A 19,058-nucleotide genomic window follows, 5' to 3' on the forward strand; every position below is an offset into this window, starting at 1 on the left:
TGTCTGTCTGTCTGTCTGTCTGTCTGTCTGTCTGTCTGTCTGTCTGTCTGTCTGTCTGTCTGTCTGTCTGTCTGTCTGTCTGTCTGTCTGTCCGTCCGTCCGTCTCTCTCTCTAAGCAATGTTGACATTAAAAGCCTCTGGTTCTAAACCGATGGACCTGATAAGCCTATACTAACATAACTAACGAGCATGTTAATTTTGACAGGGCGCCGTCTCTTGACCCTTGCTCCTGCTCTCGAGATGTTATCCGTTAACATCAAATACAAATAGTTGGCTCATCGGCTACAAAGTTTATGTCTCTAGTGCTAAACGAAAAGTCCATTAACTTGACTCAAATCTGCGTTTGTGTAAATATAAAGTGACAGACTGTCACTTGATTGTTGCCATTGTTGCCTTCTCCTTTCATGCTCCGATGACAACATTGTGTAAAACCCTGCCCACAGTGCCCAGTCTTGCCTATTTTGGGATGATATCGATATTTCCTCATCCTGGAGCTAGCCTAGCCTTGGAGAGCTCTATAAGCCTATTTTGGGTCTCTCTGATATCTGGTGTTTACTCTATTTCTATTTCTGTGTCTTGGTAGTGTGAATATTTATGTTATCTGTAGACAGTATTTGTGTTCTCTCACTCAGTTCTTTGCTTGCTTGTTCATTTAACAGAATTTAACTCATAGATCTGTTATTAATAATCATGTAATTGCGTAATTGTACTGTGAATAGAGAAAAAAGAGGAACTAACCAGGTGCTCAATGGAGATAGCAAAATGTGATAATGATAAAAAGGTGCTCACACGCATCAAAAACGGGATCAAGACATAGATAAAAAGAGAAGGACCTAACAGGTCTTCATCAGGGCAAGAATTATTCTTGCCCTGATGAAGACCTGTTAGGTCGAAACATGTTGGCAGTTGCCTTTTTAATTCCGTTCCTCATTTTTTAACTTATACAGTGCCTGACAATGAGTCCAACAGTCACACAACCAACTACAGTCTCATAATCGGAGCCTTGATGATTCCATGTACTTTGAGATAGGCCATTTCAACAACACTCAATTCATTTCCACAGTGGACTTGTTGTTTTGGCCTGGGATTAAGTTCCCCTTCTACAGCTGTAATTCTCAGTTTCAGTCAACTGGTGGTGAAAATGTATCTCTCCATGTCTCACAAATATTTTCTTCTGTTGCTTTCCTCTTCCCCACTAGAGGACAGCAGAGATAACACATAAAAGAACAGAAAAAATAAAAGAAAAGAGACTGACAATGAAATGAGTCACGTCATCAAGTGTCACAGTGCCCAGGGGATCTTCAGCTAAGTGTATTCGTATTAGTTTCTCGCTGGATGACAGTTCCCCAGACTCCACTCAGGCAGCACGTTCTTAAATCTGTGTTAACGATCCCAGAAGAGATGAGAGCAATTAGACAGTCTATCACAGTGCTAACTGGGAACATGGGATGCATGGCACCCATTCATTTAGCTATTGAAAAATAGCAGATCTACAAGCTCATAGCGCGCCACCGAGTGGCACGCTACGAGCTTGTAGGTCTGCTATTTTTGACGGATTTGAAGGATTTAGAAGATTTTTTTTTTGATTTCGAGGTCAGGCCTATAAATGGGTTAAGCACTATTTCTCAGCAAGCGGATCAGGTAGCCTGGTAAAGCCCCCCCAAAATTAATTTGCAGGATGTTCTTAGAGAGCCAGGGACAAATAAAACTTGAATATGGGAATATGGTTTTATTCATTGGGTCCTGAAGTCATCGTCAGTGAACTGTTCAGGTCCCAACTCCCATCGGCCAAAAACAGTTTAGAGTTTATTGACATCCAGTGCTGATATTCTGCACCCCGAAGTCCCCGGTTCTTTACCGAGCGTTTTAAATGGAACTGGGACAGAAGCAGGATTTCTTTGGTGTCTTTCATTTAGGTTAATTAGCAGAGGAGAAAGATGCGTAGGGGAGGGATAAACTTGAGGAGGCGGCAGACGATAGTAATACTTGCAAAAGTGTTGGTGTGCTTCCTCTCATCACCAGAGATGTTTTTAATCTATGAGTAAGTCGACCAACTGTAGTATTATGCCTTTACAAATTATATATAAGCCTGGTGTCAATCTGATTGGATATTTCACACATTAGACTCTATTTGTTTTAATTCGTAGTATTTTGTTTTTGGGGAGGGGGGGTTATTTAGCTACTTTTTTTTTCTTTTAGCTGTTTTCACAGCAACAATCTGATCCACTTTCATGACCTCGATCCAGCAGTCCATTGAGGTCGCAGCTGTCCGTCACGGGATATACCTTGAATGACGACTGACAGGAGGAATTGAAGAGAGAATAACATCGTCAAAAGAAAGAAGAAAGAGTAGCAGCGCGACAGAAAGAAAGTGGCCGGTGATTGACAGGGATTTACGCATCAGGTAGGGCTAGCAAAGACAATTGCAAAGGCAGTTTGAGACAGAGGCAATGCAGGCATGATGACTCTGAAGCTGACAGAGGGGTAGGGGTCGGTACTCGGTAGTAATAGGAGTGAGGGAGGTGGAGAGCAAAAAGGACCACAACCGAGTTGAGTGACAGAGAAAGAGAGATTAGAAAGAGCTCAAAGTCAGGATGAGCGTAAGGTGGGAGACGGAAGGACTCCAGACTGTGGGGATCGTCTGTCTAGTGATCATGTTCCTCAAACTGATGCACCTGCTGGGCCTCATTGACATCACAGAGACCGGTGAGACAACCCCTGGGATGGAGTGAGAGAGAGAGAGAGAGAGAGAGAGAGAGAGATGGGAAAGGGGTAAAGCTTGTGTGTGTCAGAGTGGGGCGGGTAAGCAGAGAGGGGTGGCAATGAGTTGAAGGAGCAAGTACCAGCAAGACTGATTTTGTATTTTTCAGGTTCTGGATAAATGATGTTTTTGGCATGATTTGGCAGTTTATAAAAAGAAGACCTGCAGTTTGGGAGTTTATTGAAGTGTACAGTGTTATTTTTTTCTTTGATTGTGCCTTATTAAAAACAGGAGAGAACAGGAAGGCCCTTGACATACGGAAAACTTCCACAACCAATAAGGAATAATACTGTAACAATTGCAAAAAAGGATCTAGAAATATCATCAAGAAATGGCTACATGTGCACAAACTATGTGAACTGTGAACAAAATTAGTTTTTTAACAAAAAATGTAAACTTTGCACCTGCTGTATACATGGGAATGTCCAAATCTGTCTGGTGTTAGAAAGGCAGAGAAAGTGAGAGAGCCCTCATGGTGGTTTGGAATGTGTGAATCATATAGCGTTATGTCCCAGTCCCACACAGTTCAACTCCTGCAGTATTTATCTCCCTGGTAGTAACTAGTAACATGGACATAGTAACTGGTCTGTACTGTAATGTATGTGACAAGATGAGTATGTCCTACGGAGCAAAAATCCGGTGTTCATGTAACTCTGATGTAATGTAAACAACGTTCAGAGAACGTTTTTGCAGTTTGGTTTGCACAGCCCAATTTTTCCAATGAACATGAGACGAAGGGTCTCTGCTGTGACTTCACACGGCGTCCTGTCTTCACAGTATACTTTTGGGTTCACATTAGACACCTATACAATACATGCTGTTTCACTGCTCTGTTGGATGCTTTCTGAGAATAATAACGTGATTCCTTTCCTCTCCAGACCACTTGCTGACCATCATAGTTCCATCCCAGTAACTGAACCAACCTGATTGTTTTCTTTGTTGTTTTTCTTGTCCTCTCACTGTCGCTCTACCACCTTTCTCTATTTACTCTCACACACTCTCTATCTCTCTCTCTCTCGCTCTCTCTCTCTCTCTCTCTCTCTCTCTCTCTCTCTCTCTCTCTCTCTCTCTCTCTCTCTCTCTCTCTCTCTCTCTCTCTCAATCTGTCTCTTTCGCTCTCAATCTCGCTCTCTTTCTTCCTCTCTCACTTTCACTTTCTCCGTCTATTTCCCCATCTATATCAACACACATCCTTCTCCGTCTAAAGATGGTGAGTATGAGGACTGTGAGAACTTTTTTCCCCCACTCTTCTCTCCCAGTCACCCAGTGCTTTCTCTTAGTGTTGATGTGTGAACTGAAACCAATGGTGCTGCGACTTAAATTACCCCAGTAATTCGCTTTTTGATTGAACTTTGATTTGATTGAACTTGAGTCAAGTTGTTATTTGCTCCATTGTAGTTGTAGATCCCCCCCCGGAGTTGGTGACAACTCCGCTATAAAAGAAAGTATCTCCTCTTCTTTCAGTCCCGTTTTTGTCCTCTCTCTAACTCGGCACCTAGTATATCCAATGCCTTTTTGATGTGTTCTCCCTTCTCCTCCCTCCCTTCCTCTGTGTTGGCCTGCATCTATGCACTCATCCTCGACTCCCACCCCGCCTCTTTTTTCTCTTGATCTCTCCGTCCTTCTGTCTTTCCCTATTTATCTGTCTCTCTCTGTCCATCCATCCACCTCTCTATCTCTCTCCCTCTCTCCCTCTCTCTCTCTCTCTCTCTCTCTCTCTCTCTCTCTCTCTCTGTCTCTCTCTGGGTCTCTCTCTCTCTGTCTCTCTCTCCCACAGACAGTAGTGACTTGGACTTGGAGTTGTCCACGGTGCGTCACCAGCCCGAGGGACTGGACCAGCTGCAGGCTCAGACCAAGTTCACCAAGAAGGAGCTGCAGTCTCTCTACCGGGGCTTTAAAAATGTACGTCAGTCCATGAAATGGTCTATGGATGAGAACAGAGACTGAGTTTTATGGATTGCTTTTAAATGTTTGTTTATTCACCTAAAATGTTTCAATACAGACACCCCCATCTCTCTCTCTCTCTCTATCTTGCAGGAGTGTCCCAGTGGCTTGGTTGATGAGGAGACATTCAAGTCCATCTATTCTCAGTTTTTTCCCCAAGGAGGTTAGGAGATTTCAACAAACTCTTCCCTCCTCTCACCCGCTCTTGTTCTTACATTCTACATTCTGAATTATTTCATGGTCAATCCTGTTCTTTTTTCGTCTTTGTCTTTTGTCCTATGTCACTCCGTCCCACTCTCCTCTCAACTGCTGTGGCACAGATGCGACAACCTACGCTCATTTCCTATTCAACGCATTTGACATGGACAGAAATGGCTCAATCCGCTTTGAGGACTTTGTCATTGGTCTGTCTGTGCTGCTGAGGGGCACCGTCACTGAGAAACTCAACTGGGCCTTTAACTTGTATGACATCAATAAGGATGGATGCATCACCAAAGAGGTGCATGTTGTTTATCATCATTTATAATCCAATGCACGATGGAGTACTGATCTTCAAGTTAACAATGCAGAAATGTGATTCGTTGTTAGCTTGCAGATCATGTCTTATCAGCAAGCGACAACATCCTACTACAGAGTATATTAATAGGCTTTTAGCCTGTATAAGAAATCATATTTCATGTGGATTCTTTCATTTTGTTTATGGATACTTTGCTTTGTTGCAGTTTTAATAATAATTAATGATAGTTATAGCACTTTTCAAAAAGTGTTAAAAAGTGCTGAATGTGAAAATATGATTGTAAGCAGTGCGTAAAATATATTGAAATACAGAAACGTTTGGCTATATTATAACCAGAATGGATTTAGAGTTTGGAACTTAAGTCCCACTGTATACCACTGCTATGTACGTAGAAGTGTGTGTGTGTATATATATATATATATATATATATATATATATATATATATATATATATATATATATATTCGCACAGAGAAACATTAAAGAGGTAGTGCCGTGATCCCCCACCCCTAAAACATGATCATCAGGTACTATGATTATACTAGGAGAAATTATGTTTTTATGTGGCCACACCCACCAGTTCATTGAGTATGCCTGGTTTTCCGAGTGGGTGGTGATGATGATTGGTGATCCACCTGAACTGAAGCCGCATCCACAACTGTTAGGGGGGGGATGATATTGTGATCTCAATATCACTGTAATTTCGATTGGGCTTGGGACTTTTGAGAAACCAAAAATACACAGGCAAGGCCTATTTCAATATTCTAACCACAGCTGGGGGTCTATTAGAGTAATGTTAAATCTATAGACACATAGAAAACACCTGGGGGTCTATTAGAGTAATGTTAACTCTATAGACACATAGAAAACACCTGGGGGTCTATTAGAGTAATGTTAACTCTATAGACACATAGAAAACACCTGGGGGTCTATTAGAGTAATGTTAAATCTATAGACACATAGAAAACACCTGGGGGTCTATTAGAGTAATGTTAACTCTATAGACACATAGAAAACACCTGGGGGTCTATTAGAGTAATGTTAACTCTATAGACACATAGAAAACACCTGGGGGTCTATTAGAGTAATGTTAACTCTATAGACACATAGAAAACACCTGGGGGTCTATTAGAGTATTGTTAACTCCATAGACACATAGAAAACACCTGGGGGTCTATTAGAGTATTGTTAACTCCATAGACACATAGAAAACACCTCCGGTTCAGGTTCAGGTTTATTTGTCATGTGTATAGATACACAGTATAAATACAATGAGAATTATTTTGCTCAGAGCACTCTCAGTCTTACATACACAGGACATAAACAAACATCTATAGTGCAGGAAAAAGACAAAAAAACAGAAAAAAAGTGCAAGTGAAGTGACAAAACAGTGCAATACAGTTCAAGGTCAGCTGTTCAGCAGCCTGACTGCCTGGGGGTAGAAACTGTTACTGAGATGGGTGGTGCGAGATTTGATGCTCTGGTAACGTTTTTTGGAAGGGAGTGGTTTGAACAGGGTATTTGCGGGATGGCTGGTGTCTTCCATGATGTTGTGGGCTTTTTTCATACAACGAGTGGTGTAGATGTTATGGAGACTGGGTAATTCTATGCTCGTCTCTCTTCTCCTTTCTCAGGAAATGCTGGCGATAATGAAGTCAATCTACGACATGATGGGGAGGTACACTTACCCCTGTGTGCGAGATGAAGCTCCTTCCGAACACGTCGACAAGTTCTTTCAGGTTGCACACACGTGAAGACACATGCACACCCATTCATACTGTTTGTTCTCCACTCTGCTCTAATGAATGTCACACAGAATGTCAGACAAGAGGCCTGACTCTTTCCATTGTTCCTTTCCTTTCCTACCCATAGAAAATGGACCGAAACAGAGATGGCGTGGTGACCATTGAAGAGTTCATTGAAACATGTCAGAAGGTAACTCACCTTCCTTGCACGCACAGAATAACAGGCATTACATGCATTCACATGCATAGGTTATAGGTTGAGTTCAACTTCAACCAATAGAGGGTATGCGCATGCTTAAAGTGAATGGCACATCGAGTGGAAAATCGAGTGGCAAAATGAGTGACAAATTCAGTTTAACGTTGTTTAATGTTGTTTAATGCAATCAGATATGACTTTTCTGTTTGGATGCATGGGCTGTCAAGGCCAGAAAGTTGTTTTTTGCCACTTGGTAGGCATTCCTGCATAACTTCCGGGTTTGATGATGATGTCACGCGAGTATAGAAGTATTAGAGACAGAATAAACTACCTCTCAAAGAGCAGAAATTTGCCCAAGACATGGAAAACCAGATTACCTTCTTGACATTTGACCACCAAATTAATAGATAGATAGATAGATAGATAGATAGATAGATAGATAGATAGATAGATAGATAGATAGATAGATAGATAGATAGATAGATAGATAGATAGATAGATAGATAGATAGATAGATAGATAGATAGATAGATAGATACACCAAATAGTACATGACGTGCCATGGCCTTGTGTTACAGTGTTGAGACTCAAGTGGAGATAGTGACATACAATAAATGCATGGCCAGGGGATTCTCTTCTGGCTGAAGGATAGATATTTAGTTTTCCATGCCCAGAATCAAATCCAGCTGGTTACATATACAGTATACCCTGTCCCTGACCCATATTGGGTTTTCCTGGTTCCCCGTTACATAACTGTCTACATGCTGAATCAGATAGAATCCTTCACACCTGTGGTGGACACCGGCGGACTTGCCCTCTCTGTGTGTGTGCCAGGGGGGCAGTCAGACAGATATTTTGTGAAGCCTGAAACTCCTGAAAGTTCATATAATGGCCTGTTGTGGCGCTGTCACTGGACCCAAAAAAACCCATAGCCCCATAGAAGTCCATGTATTTGGGCCCAACTTCACCTAGACTGTATTACCTTAATAAACATGGTCATGAATACTTTCTGCTTCCAGTCACTAGTTTAAAGTCTCATTTCTAATGTCATAATATTCTTTTTGGAAAATTATGGTCCCATTTATAAAATAAATGACCATAAAGTCGCGTATGTTCTGAGGGGCGTGGCTACCGTTACAGTCTATGATCGGGAGTCCCCTCCCACTCGAGTCAAAATAAAAACCAACAGAGAAGAAGGGGGGGAAGTCCCGCCTCGTTGTCTGGGCAGCCAATGGCCAGCTGGGTCCAAACGGAGCCAGCCAATGGCCAGTTGGGCCCAAACGGATCTAGAAAGATGGCGACTTACAGTGCAGGAATAACAGGCTTCATTTTACGTCCATGTTAGACCCGGGGAACGCTTTGTCCATATTTTTTACAGTCTATGGTGTGTGCACGTATGTAGGCGTCTGGCAGTAAGAGATCCCCACATTATTCCCTCCCTAAATAATGCCGTTTATTGTGACTCTGTGTAACTATGCCTCTCTCGTCCTCCCGGCGGCATTCTCCTGGCTCGACACGGTCTCAGACGAGACCGATTAATTAGCGATATTCTACGGGCTACTCCTAAGTTAAGCTCCTTCTTACCTGATTTGGCTCCTGGTCCTGGAACCCTAAAAGGAAGAAAACACCTTCGCACCTCGAGGCCTCGCGGCAATGCAAAAAAGTGCCAGCTCAAGCTCCGCGAGACGGACTATCTCGGCTATACGGTGGGGAGAGACTGTATGTAAGAAGCCCTTCCTTCTCCACACCGATGCCTCGTCCACAGGCATAGGCGCGGTCCTGGCGCAGGTGATCAACGGTGAGGAGCATCCCGTCACCTTCGTCAGTAGGAAGTTGCAGAAACACGAGATGAACTATGCCACGTAGAGAAGGAATGCCTCGCCATTAAATGGGCGATCCACCACCTACGCTACTATTTGTGGGGCAGACAGTTTACGCTCATCACCGATCACGCACCATTAAAGTGGATGGCGACCAACAAAGACAAGAACTCGAGGTGGTTTCTCGATCTGCAGAACTACACGTTTAAATGTTTTTTGTATTTTTTTGTGGCTTTTGCCTTTATTTTATTTTTTTATGGCGGGACAGACAGTAGGCTGACAGGAAATGGGGAGAGAGATGGGGGGTGACATGCAGTAAAGGCCGTCGGGATCGGGAGTCGAACCCGCGTCACACTGCCAGACTGGATTACCAGCCAAGGTGCCTGGACCGCTGAGCCACGGCCCAGGCCCAGAGCTACACGTTTAAAGTGGAACACTGGCCTGGCAGACAGATACCCTGACACACTGTCCCGGCTTCATGAAGATGACGATGAGGCTGAAGTCCCCAGCTCAGGTGTTGGACTTAGGGGGGGGGGGGGTATGTGGGGTCTCTGTACGGGCTTACCAGCCAGGTAGGCTCCTCCACACCGGAGAGAGGCAGGTAGAGGGAGGCGGAGCGCCGTGTCAGCCGGTGGGACGAATCATAGCAGACCGTTACATACCTGTCTACATGCTGAATCAGACCTGCGCACTATAAAGCGGACTATAAAAGCGGGCGCCTCCCTCCATTCACCGCTTGCCCTCTCTGTGTGTGTGTGCACGTATGTAGGCGTCTGGCGGTAAGAGATCTCCACATTATTCCCTCCCTAAATAATGCTGTTTATTGTGACTATTGTGCCTCTCTCGTCCTCCCCCCGGCATTCTCCTGGCTCGACACGGTCTCAGGCGAGACCGATTAATTAAAGGAAGGCTAACTGTGACACAAGGAAAGCGCCCTGTGGATAGGGATCCTTCCCCCGACCTCCCCCGCTGTTCTGAACTCTACGATAAGTGACCCCCCTTCTACAGGCTACTCTTAAGTTAAGCTCCTTCTTACCCGATTTGGCTCCTGGCCCTGGAACCCTAAAAGGAAGAAAAACCTTTGTTAATAACCTACTCTACCTCTCTATATCCACCGTCTGGATTCTCCGGCCCCTGGAAAAGAAGGGAAATAGAGACTGTTTAGTTGTAGTTTTCTTTCTGACGAACTCTCACCTCCTATCTGCCTTTCCTTGTAACCTCACTTCTAAATAAATCTAGCCTGCGCACGAATACTGACAACTGCTTCTGTCTTGGTTTTGGTCAAGGTGCAACAGTACGTACAAACTTATTGTACAGAATTCCAATATCTCCCTCATCTTTTTTTCCCTCTTCCCCATAATGTTCAGTTTTTGAAATTGATGGTTGTATAAAATTTGATTGTAAAATAAAATGTGATTGATATTTGGGTCAATCTCAAATTAAAATATAGTCTTTTTCAAAGGCATCATGTATGGAATGTTTTTTCATAGTAAAGCAAATATTATAGATATACAATGTAACCAAGACATTTTCATCCACAATTCTGTTGTGTCACATGCACATAATTCAATACATGAGACGATGAAGACAAGGACATTTCTTCTGTTGAATGCATTGCAGTAGAGATGTAGATCTCAGTCTCACACTTATTGTGGTGCCGCTGCCTTTTCATACACCAATGGTTCCATGACTCCTTCTGTCAACTGCAACCATAGGTACAGTACAGTATGTACAGTATGACCTTTGTACATTAGGGCGGAAGCTGAGATTGCTACAACTTGCATAATACAAGAGTAACACAAAGATGTCTGTGTCATCATCACTTGTGTGTCTCAAGACGATGGCATGTAGCAAGTAGCAAGTAGATGGCATGTAGCAATATCCTAGCAATATCCTAGTGTCCTATAATCACTCTTCACTCCTCAAATTGGTCCCTCTTGATGGTTTTGGTTTTCCGGACTGCAGCTTCATGAATAGACAAACAACCTACTTTTATGTTAAGATAAGAGATTGTAAGAGATTTCATTTTGGTTGATTAAACATCCCATTGATTAACTACAACTAAAATGTACTTACAGACAAATAATGTCCAAGGCAAAGGCATATAAGAAGAATTCTCAGCAGACCATGTGCACAGCTCACTGTTCTGTGGGGAAATGCTGACTCAACTGAGTTTCGTTTTACCAAACTGCCATTCCAAAGGCAGCACAGTCCCTATACTATGTGAGGTTCAATAAATGTATACCTTTTGGATTTTCAATTTCCATTCAACATACATTTAACTACTAATTCTAATACAAAGATGGTTACAATGGTTTCACAGTCACTTCGTGGCTTCACGAATAAAAGCCCTGAGGATTAACTCAGACAAAAATGAACATTTTGCACTTAATTTGTCCATGGTTCTAAACTGTTGACCTCGCTCTTTTTGTTTTTCAGGACGAGAACATCATGAACTCCATGCAGCTCTTTGAGAATGTTATCTAGACCCAAGCAGAATACTGTCTTTGTTACAGTACACCCAATCCAATTCAATGCATACAGATAGAGACCCAAGTAGCCACAAATTTATATAGTCTCTTAAGTGAACAATACTAATAGGGAAATTGATCCAGGAATATACTGTATGTTGAAAACTACACCGGTTTTTGTACAGAATCATTCTCCTTCACCTGTCTTGCCACTGCTTTTGGATACTAAAGGGGGACTGCAAGAGACTTCTTGGACAAACAGAACAGGAGTGTGAGGAGAGGAGGGACTTATGGATGATATAACACATAATACACACTTTCTATTTTACACCCACGCACACACACACACACACACACACACACACACACACACACACACACACACACACACACACACACACACACACACACACACACACACACACACACACACTCAAACAACTTCACAACAAATACACTGTATTGTAGCACTGAATGCACTGAACCAAGTTGATGCTGCTGATCATCACCAAAACCACAGCAACAACAAGAAAAGAAAAGAAAATGAACTGAAGCATGTTTGTCAGCAAATATGTGATTATTGTGATGTGGAATTAGCTTGCACTAAGATTTGATCTCTATGTATGATGTGCCTAAAACAAAGGCATTGTAAGATAGCATCTAAAGCCTGAGTTATACTTGGTTGTGTGTGAGTGCCGCTAACTGAAAATAAAAATAAATCTGCATTTACTATTTTTGGTTCGCGAAATCCACATGCAACTAAATCAGGCCTAATAGACCACTGATGGAAGCCAGTGTGTATGTATATATGTATATAGATAATACGACTTAATATCCAGAGTTGTAATGCTCACGTCTGTGCAGCACAACAGTTATGGTGCAGGAACGGATACAATTGCATCTGTTCTGCGCTCTATATGTTAATCGATTAAAATGTAGCTGTGCTCTTCATGTTCTCTTCACTGAATTTACGTAAATTGATTCTACAGTCAGCTATTACTCATTGTTTGTTTTTATTTCCCTAAGTCTTAAAAGCAAGATTTCTGTTTGGCACTGGAGTTTATTTGCAGGAATAAAAGGAGTGTTAGAAAAGTGTGTTGATGGTATCCAGTTTCAAAGAGCATGACTGTCAGTGCCATGGTATAATGTACAGTACAGTAGGATCTTTGTGATGTGGAATGATTAAAGATAATCTCTACAGCTGTGACTTCTCCTCTTAATTCCAGACTAATGAGTCACTTTACAAGTTTACATGGTATTCTTGAATATGCAGACAAAGATGACAAGGCAACAAATCTACTGTAGGGGTAAAGAGCGGGAAATCCTTGGCTTGTCTCTGTCAGACAGTTAAAATATTCAATTTGACCTACTTTGGAGTGGATTTGTTCAGAGTGTCTGTCTCTATTCTATGATTTAGAATAGAGGTTAATTAACAACCTGGTGAATGAGTCTTGTGTTGTGCGTGTGTCTTTGTACCTTAACCGTGCCAGTACAGGGTGTACAGCCTGTGTGTAGTTCAACCCAACTCGCTTCTCCACCAGCGTCAACTTCAACTTGTATTGCTGTATTGTCACAGCACAAAGAGTGGGTGAAATTATTTTCTGTACAAGCTTTCGCAAATTGCAGGTAAAACGATAATCATGAGGAAAAAGTTAAGGTAGCCTATATGAAAAATGGTGTGTGTGCGTGTGTGTCATTTGAATCTTCAAAATGCATGTATTTTTTAATATATTATTTATATTTACAAGCATTATGTAATTTGCTTTGATTAGCTGTTTATTTCACATTCACATGACAGTTTTCAAAACTCAGTTTGCAGAATTACAGTACATTTCAAGCACAAACTCAATACAAAGACTGTTAACTGTGAGTGGACGACCCAATTAAGCATTACACTTGTTTACAAGAGGGTCCACCATGTTCAATTCATCAAAACATTTAGATACGTACAAATAGACACTTCTATATAGTCAAAGAACATAACAGGAATTCATCATAAAGGAGGTAAAAAGTGAAAAGAAACATATACAGTGAGGGGAAAAGGGGGGGGGGGGGATTCAGATAAAAAATCTGATAAAAACAATTGTTTGCATCTTTGAGGGGGGATTCAGTGGGGGGGATTCAGATAAAAACACAATTGTTTGCATCTTTTATCACGTGGATATAGCCTACATTTAAAATGTACATTATATGTTGGTAATTGAAATAATTGATTTTCCTATGTTCTATTGTTGGGATTGGAAGTTGAATAGCCTACTAGGCCTACAATACTTCAGTTTTTTTGCCGCATCATCATGATCAAATCTGTGGTTGGTACTTGGTTGGCTTTGCTTTGGCATCGGTCTACCTGAACTGCTGAACCTTTACTAGTACTACTATAGGCTGTTAACTTACAGGGAGAAGTGACTTTGTAGGTCGATCATAAAATAATCGTAGTACAAACAAATAACCGTTAGAGTGCAGTGTTCGCCCTTTTCACGAACCTTGAGCGCCGTTTCGGCGTCTAAAAGACAGTTTTTACTCAATAATAAATATTTTGAATACCAGGGGGAATGACCACAGAGGCGGAGAGGTGAAGGGGGATGTGGTTTAGGAAAGGAAAGCAAACCTAACCTGCTGTAGTTAGTTAAATGCAGAGCCTTCATGGTTAAATGTATTGTGCGCGACTCCGATGTACGACGAAGAACTATTGGCTCCAGAGAGAGACATACGTAACGGGTTTACATGCAGCCCGATTGGTCGGGGCGCGAAATACAGATCTGACGTCAAGGGTCCGTTTGAGCATGCGTGATGATGAGCTAGTCAACCCCGTGGCTGTATGAAAGGCAAAATCTCTTCATGGACACACAGCATTGTAGCCGTAGCGTCCTTATATACTGTACTGCACTGTAGGCGACTGTATGCTGAAACAAGCTGTGGCGTGAACAACCGGGCCCGAAGGTGTCGGCAATTCAACACGGCTTCGTTTTTATTCGGACTTCTTTCAAACGGTTTCTGTGCCCCCATCATCACCATCTCTACTCTCTACACAACACCGAGCAACAACAACGTTAGCTGTGTGAGCCAGGGACGTGGATTCTGTCGATCCCTCATTTCCTCAGACAGGTGAGTCTGTATTTGAGTGATTTCTTCCACCATGTAACCATTGTTATGTGGCTGTTAGGAAACAGTCGGTGCAGGATCGACACGCGTTTGTGTAGCACACATTAGGTGGACCAGAAGACAGCGTGTGAAAAAACGGAACGGAGAAGATCGGGGTACGTTCCTGGACAGGAATTAGTGGGCCATATGTTCCCTGGTCCTGGATGATGCGCTGTGGAGAACAGAGGGTTAAGAACTTAAGATGATCTATCCTATGGTCTCTTTGCTGCTGTTTTAGCACTTTGTGTTGAAAACAACCTTGCACACACTAGAATGTGGAGGACATCGGTTTCAAGGTCTAGACCTCGGTGCCGCGTACTTCAATTTCATAATAAAGACTAGGTAGGACAGCTTAGCTAACCAACGCAGCACAATGCCCCACATAACGAGTGCTGTTATAAGTGTTAATATTTCAGAGTAGGGGGATGGATGGATGGATAGATGGGGGAAATGCAGGTGTTGCAACAGCAATAATCACGAAACGGATGAGTATGGTACCTACAGTAGAGATACTGTACAAATTAAGATAGGAGCGTTCAGCTGAGCGCATAACTGTACCAGGATGGGTTGCCTATAGCCCTCCAAGCAGAACCCAATGCTACTGAAGTTTCTGACATTTGTTCGACCCAGTGCATTGGGTCCTGTTGCATCACTACCATGCCACCTGGTACGCGGCCATTCATAAAACATAAACAACATGTTTAGCGCCTGTCTGCGCTCTTTGACGACATTTGTTCGTGTGAGCGTTTCTGAATATGTGAAGTATAAGTACCCATACATGCCGCTGCGAATATCTCCTGTGGCGCGGAAGCCGTTAAGTCTTTTTAATCTTTGTTTGACCGATTTGGTCGCTTTGATTCTTCTCTTCCTTCCTTGTTTATTGACACCTCATTGTACCGCCTATCTGGCTAGCTAGTGGTGCTATAGCTATGACAGAGCAGATCAGAGGCAGGGACGTAGCCGCACAAGCCAACCGCACACCGGGAGGCGGTACAATAAACGGTAAACAAACAAGAAGAAATAAAGCGAGCAAATCGGTCAAACAAAGATTAAAAATACTTAACGGCTTCCGCGCCACAGGAGATATTCGCAGCGGGATGTATAGGTACTTAAAGTTCCCGAATTCAGAATAACTCAAGCAAAAAAATGCCGTCACACGCCGCAGATTCAATCTTAGAGAGCATGTTTACTTCCGCGTTCCGGAATTCCCATACGAAAATATAGTCATGACCAGGGACCCAACATAAAACTCATCAAAATTTCAGAAAAGCTTTATGTAGGGTTCCGAGAGGGGCTAGGTTGCCTATAGCCAGGGCTGTGGAAGTGTGATTTGCAAAAGTCAGGACCAGAGGAAGCTACACAGGGAAATAAGATTTATAAGCCATATGGTGCAACTGTTTGCATTTGTGGTGTGCCCATGGGCAGAATCGAAAGTGCTTGGAGGTTAGGTTTGCCAAGTTATGCCAACCATCACTTGAAATACAGAATCGTACCCTTATTTTTGTCCCTTATTGAACTGATAAGGGACACACTATTTTGGGGAATCACTGACACACATCTTACAAGTTTATACAGCTCATATACATATTCTATAATGCAGGTAACGGTTCCATAGACTGGAGCTGATTTGTCTCTGTACTTGGACCGTTTTTTCCCTTCTGTCTACTCTACACCATACTGTATATGTCTTTGCCAAAAATAGCCAATCTACTGCATTGTGAGCTTGTAGGCCCAAACCCCACCAGTGCAACTCCTTGCAACTGCCGTTGGGGATAATGGTGTCATGCAACTACACACAACTGTTTGTTTGCTAGGAGTTGCATGGCGAATCATTAGTGTGGTTTGGGCCATAGATTGGCTAATGTCTCTTTCTAAACGTCCCTTATTTGGGGATAATGGTGTCATGCAACTACACACAACTGTTTGTTTGCTAGGAGTTGCATGGCGAATCATTAGTGTGGTTTGGGCCATAGATTGGCTAATGTCTCTTTCTAAACGTCCCTTATTTGAATTTCAGGTTGTTGCTTGCTCGTTGGCAACCCCATTCAAGGTGCTCCTCAATATGCAATCCAATTTGGGGTTGATTTGATGTTCATGATATAGGCTATGGTGGATTTCTTTTTTCTTTTTTTGTAATTGTAAGAATGAAATGGGCCTCACTAATTCTGTAAAGCAATTGCAGGCAAACGGTATGGAATATCAAAACCTTGGTTGGCAGACATTGTCATATGTTATGACTCTAGTCCTGAGATCATTTGTACCAAACTTTGTGAAAGAATAGTTTATGCAACAAATGGTGACATTTGTGACATTTCTGCGTCTAATGTTGAGTTTCATCATCGTCAAACCCGGGAGTCTACTGAGTGAGTGGCAAAAACTACTTTCTGGCCTTAACAGCACATGCATCCAAACAGGCCATTGACTCTCCTTTGTAATTCAATTGTAATGCAAATGGCGAAAGTCCAATTGTCCTGTACACCAGGGGTCTTCAACAGGGGGTCAGGGCCGGGACCCCTAGGGGTTCCTCAGAAATACTGCAGGGGGGTCACCAAATCTTTGTGTGACAGAAACTTTGTTTTATTTTTAAGTGGTGCAAACCACTTCTACGTCCAGCTTACAATGCCTTGCACGTGTTTGTTTGTGTGTGTGTCTGTCTGTGTGAGCATGGAACGAGAGAAGTATGTGACATGGCTGCCACCTGCTGGACGCACGGGAGTTGCACCACTTGGTTCACACTGGTGTGATTTTTTACATTAACGACATGAACCCTCGCATCGCTATTCTGGGGGGAACATTAGCCGAAAATAGCAGATCTACAAGTGCGACATGTTGTGAGCTTGTAGATCGGCCATAAGAGCAGTCAAGTAACGTCAAAGTTACGAGTAAGGTTGTCCCGATCCGATCATGTGATCGGAAATTGGGGCTGATCACGTCATTTTCAAATGATCGGAATCGGATCGGGAGAAAAACGGTATCTGGACATCCCTAGTATCAATATTATATCCACATCATGATATTAGACTGGATATTTTCTGTGATTTTGGATATTGTAATATTGTGATATGACATAAGTGTTCTATATAAATAGTCTCGGAAAATCGGATCGGGAAAAATCGCTATCGGCAGATACCGATATCGGTGAAGTTTAGAAAGTATTGAAAACACATTTTATTCATGGTGGGTCCTTCCTTGGCCTGAAAACATTGAAGATCCCTGCTGTACACAATGCAAATCACCTGTGAACTGTGAAGGCAGTATTCCAGGCCAGCTATCGGTACGAACCAAATGGACCGCTAACAGGCCTGTAAACCCAGAGTGTAAAAATGGAACCAAATGGATGTTGTTAATAAACTGTTTATTAACAACACATTTTAACAAATCACAGTAAAACCAGTGCAAATCACAGCAAATTGAGTGCAAATCCAATGAAAAATATACACGTATACTAATTAAAAAGTCCTGGGGGAGCGTCAAATCCTCACTTCAGTCTACCGAAACATCATGACCATGGACAATCAGTAGCAAGCAGTGTTACATGTCACCGGGTTTGGCCTTGTAACAGAGAGGACCTCTGGGACTGTATTTTAACCCTTATTTAATTGAACAATATTTGCACAGCATATGGGCACTTTAGTTATTGGCACTTTATTAACTTGCACAGTTGCATTTTACACAGTCATGATTTTATTGTTGAATACTGTTTCCTGTTTAGCTGAGATGGCCAGTGGCCACTCAGCCAACGAGTTTGAAATGTTTGGTGTTTGACAATCATAAGGGGCAGATGTAATGTGGGTAATATGTGCAATAGGGACTAGGTAGGTGCAATATGTTTTGAAAAGTGAAATAGTTCATGTGAAGTTTTATTAAGTTGGATTGGCCTAACAATGACCTGTTGTGTGCAACTGGCTGGGCCATATAGTCAGGAATAGGATAGTAGAGATGGGTGTGATGTGCATTTGTAGTTGCTAATTTATGTTGTAGGGTAAAGTTATTGTAATTATTATATTGGGTAGTCATTCATGGAGACTTAATTTACTTAAGGCAAGGGTATTGATGTATTTATTGTGCGCAGCTCTATTTATTGACTGCGGACAGTTTGTAGACAGTGGTATAGTCCAGGCTGGCTCATTAGGTCAGCTGAGCATAAAAGGCTGCCACTTGCCAGTTGCTAGACATATGTGTTGAGGGGAAGAGCTACTGTACATTTTCCTTGTTTTTTGTATAATACGATAGTGCAGACAACTGGATATGAGACTGGTACAGTGTCAGTCGGCTTCCAACAGTGGGGTATCTAGTGCCTGGATAATAGAGGGTATGCGCATGCATAAAGTGAATGGCAAATCGAGTGGCAAAGTGAGTTTAACCGTGCCTCCGAGATACAGATATTGAACAATCAAATAATTCTGATATCCAAATAATCCAATATATTGGCCAATATATACAGTATATATACTAGAGGTTCA

General features: G+C 42.3%; 2 protein-coding genes across 4 annotated transcripts in view; both read left to right on the plus strand.

Annotated features, from left to right (window-relative positions):
• The window catches only part of kcnip3b (Kv channel interacting protein 3b, calsenilin), a 45,388-nt gene extending 32,832 nt beyond the window's left edge, over window positions 1–12,556 (plus strand). Inside the window, exons 3-8 of one of the 2 annotated variants that reach the window (XM_083784967.1) lie at window positions 4,543–4,663; window positions 4,799–4,868; window positions 5,026–5,204; window positions 6,857–6,961; window positions 7,095–7,157; window positions 11,423–12,556. In XM_083784967.1, the coding sequence (XP_083641093.1) occupies window positions 4,543–4,663; window positions 4,799–4,868; window positions 5,026–5,204; window positions 6,857–6,961; window positions 7,095–7,157; window positions 11,423–11,470 (586 nt within the window). In that variant the 3' untranslated portion in view covers window positions 11,471–12,556. Of the gene's footprint in view, window positions 1–4,538; window positions 4,664–4,798; window positions 4,869–5,025; window positions 5,205–6,856; window positions 6,962–7,094; window positions 7,158–11,422 lie in introns of both variants that reach the window. The other variant, XM_083784968.1, reaches the window with a different exon arrangement.
• A 1,728-nt stretch (window positions 12,557–14,284) lies between these two features.
• Window positions 14,285–19,058, plus strand: part of slc23a2 (solute carrier family 23 member 2) — a 46,877-nt gene continuing 42,103 nt past the window's right edge. For both annotated transcript variants that reach the window (XM_083785035.1, XM_083785036.1), the window contains exon 1: window positions 14,285–14,559. The gene's annotated coding sequence lies outside the window, so the exon portion shown is untranslated. The remainder of the gene's footprint in view (window positions 14,560–19,058) is intronic.

The sequence above is a fragment of the Protomyctophum parallelum genome (genome assembly GCF_964188405.1).
Source record: "Protomyctophum parallelum genome assembly, chromosome: 15".
NCBI lineage: Eukaryota > Metazoa > Chordata > Actinopteri > Myctophiformes > Myctophidae > Protomyctophum > Protomyctophum parallelum.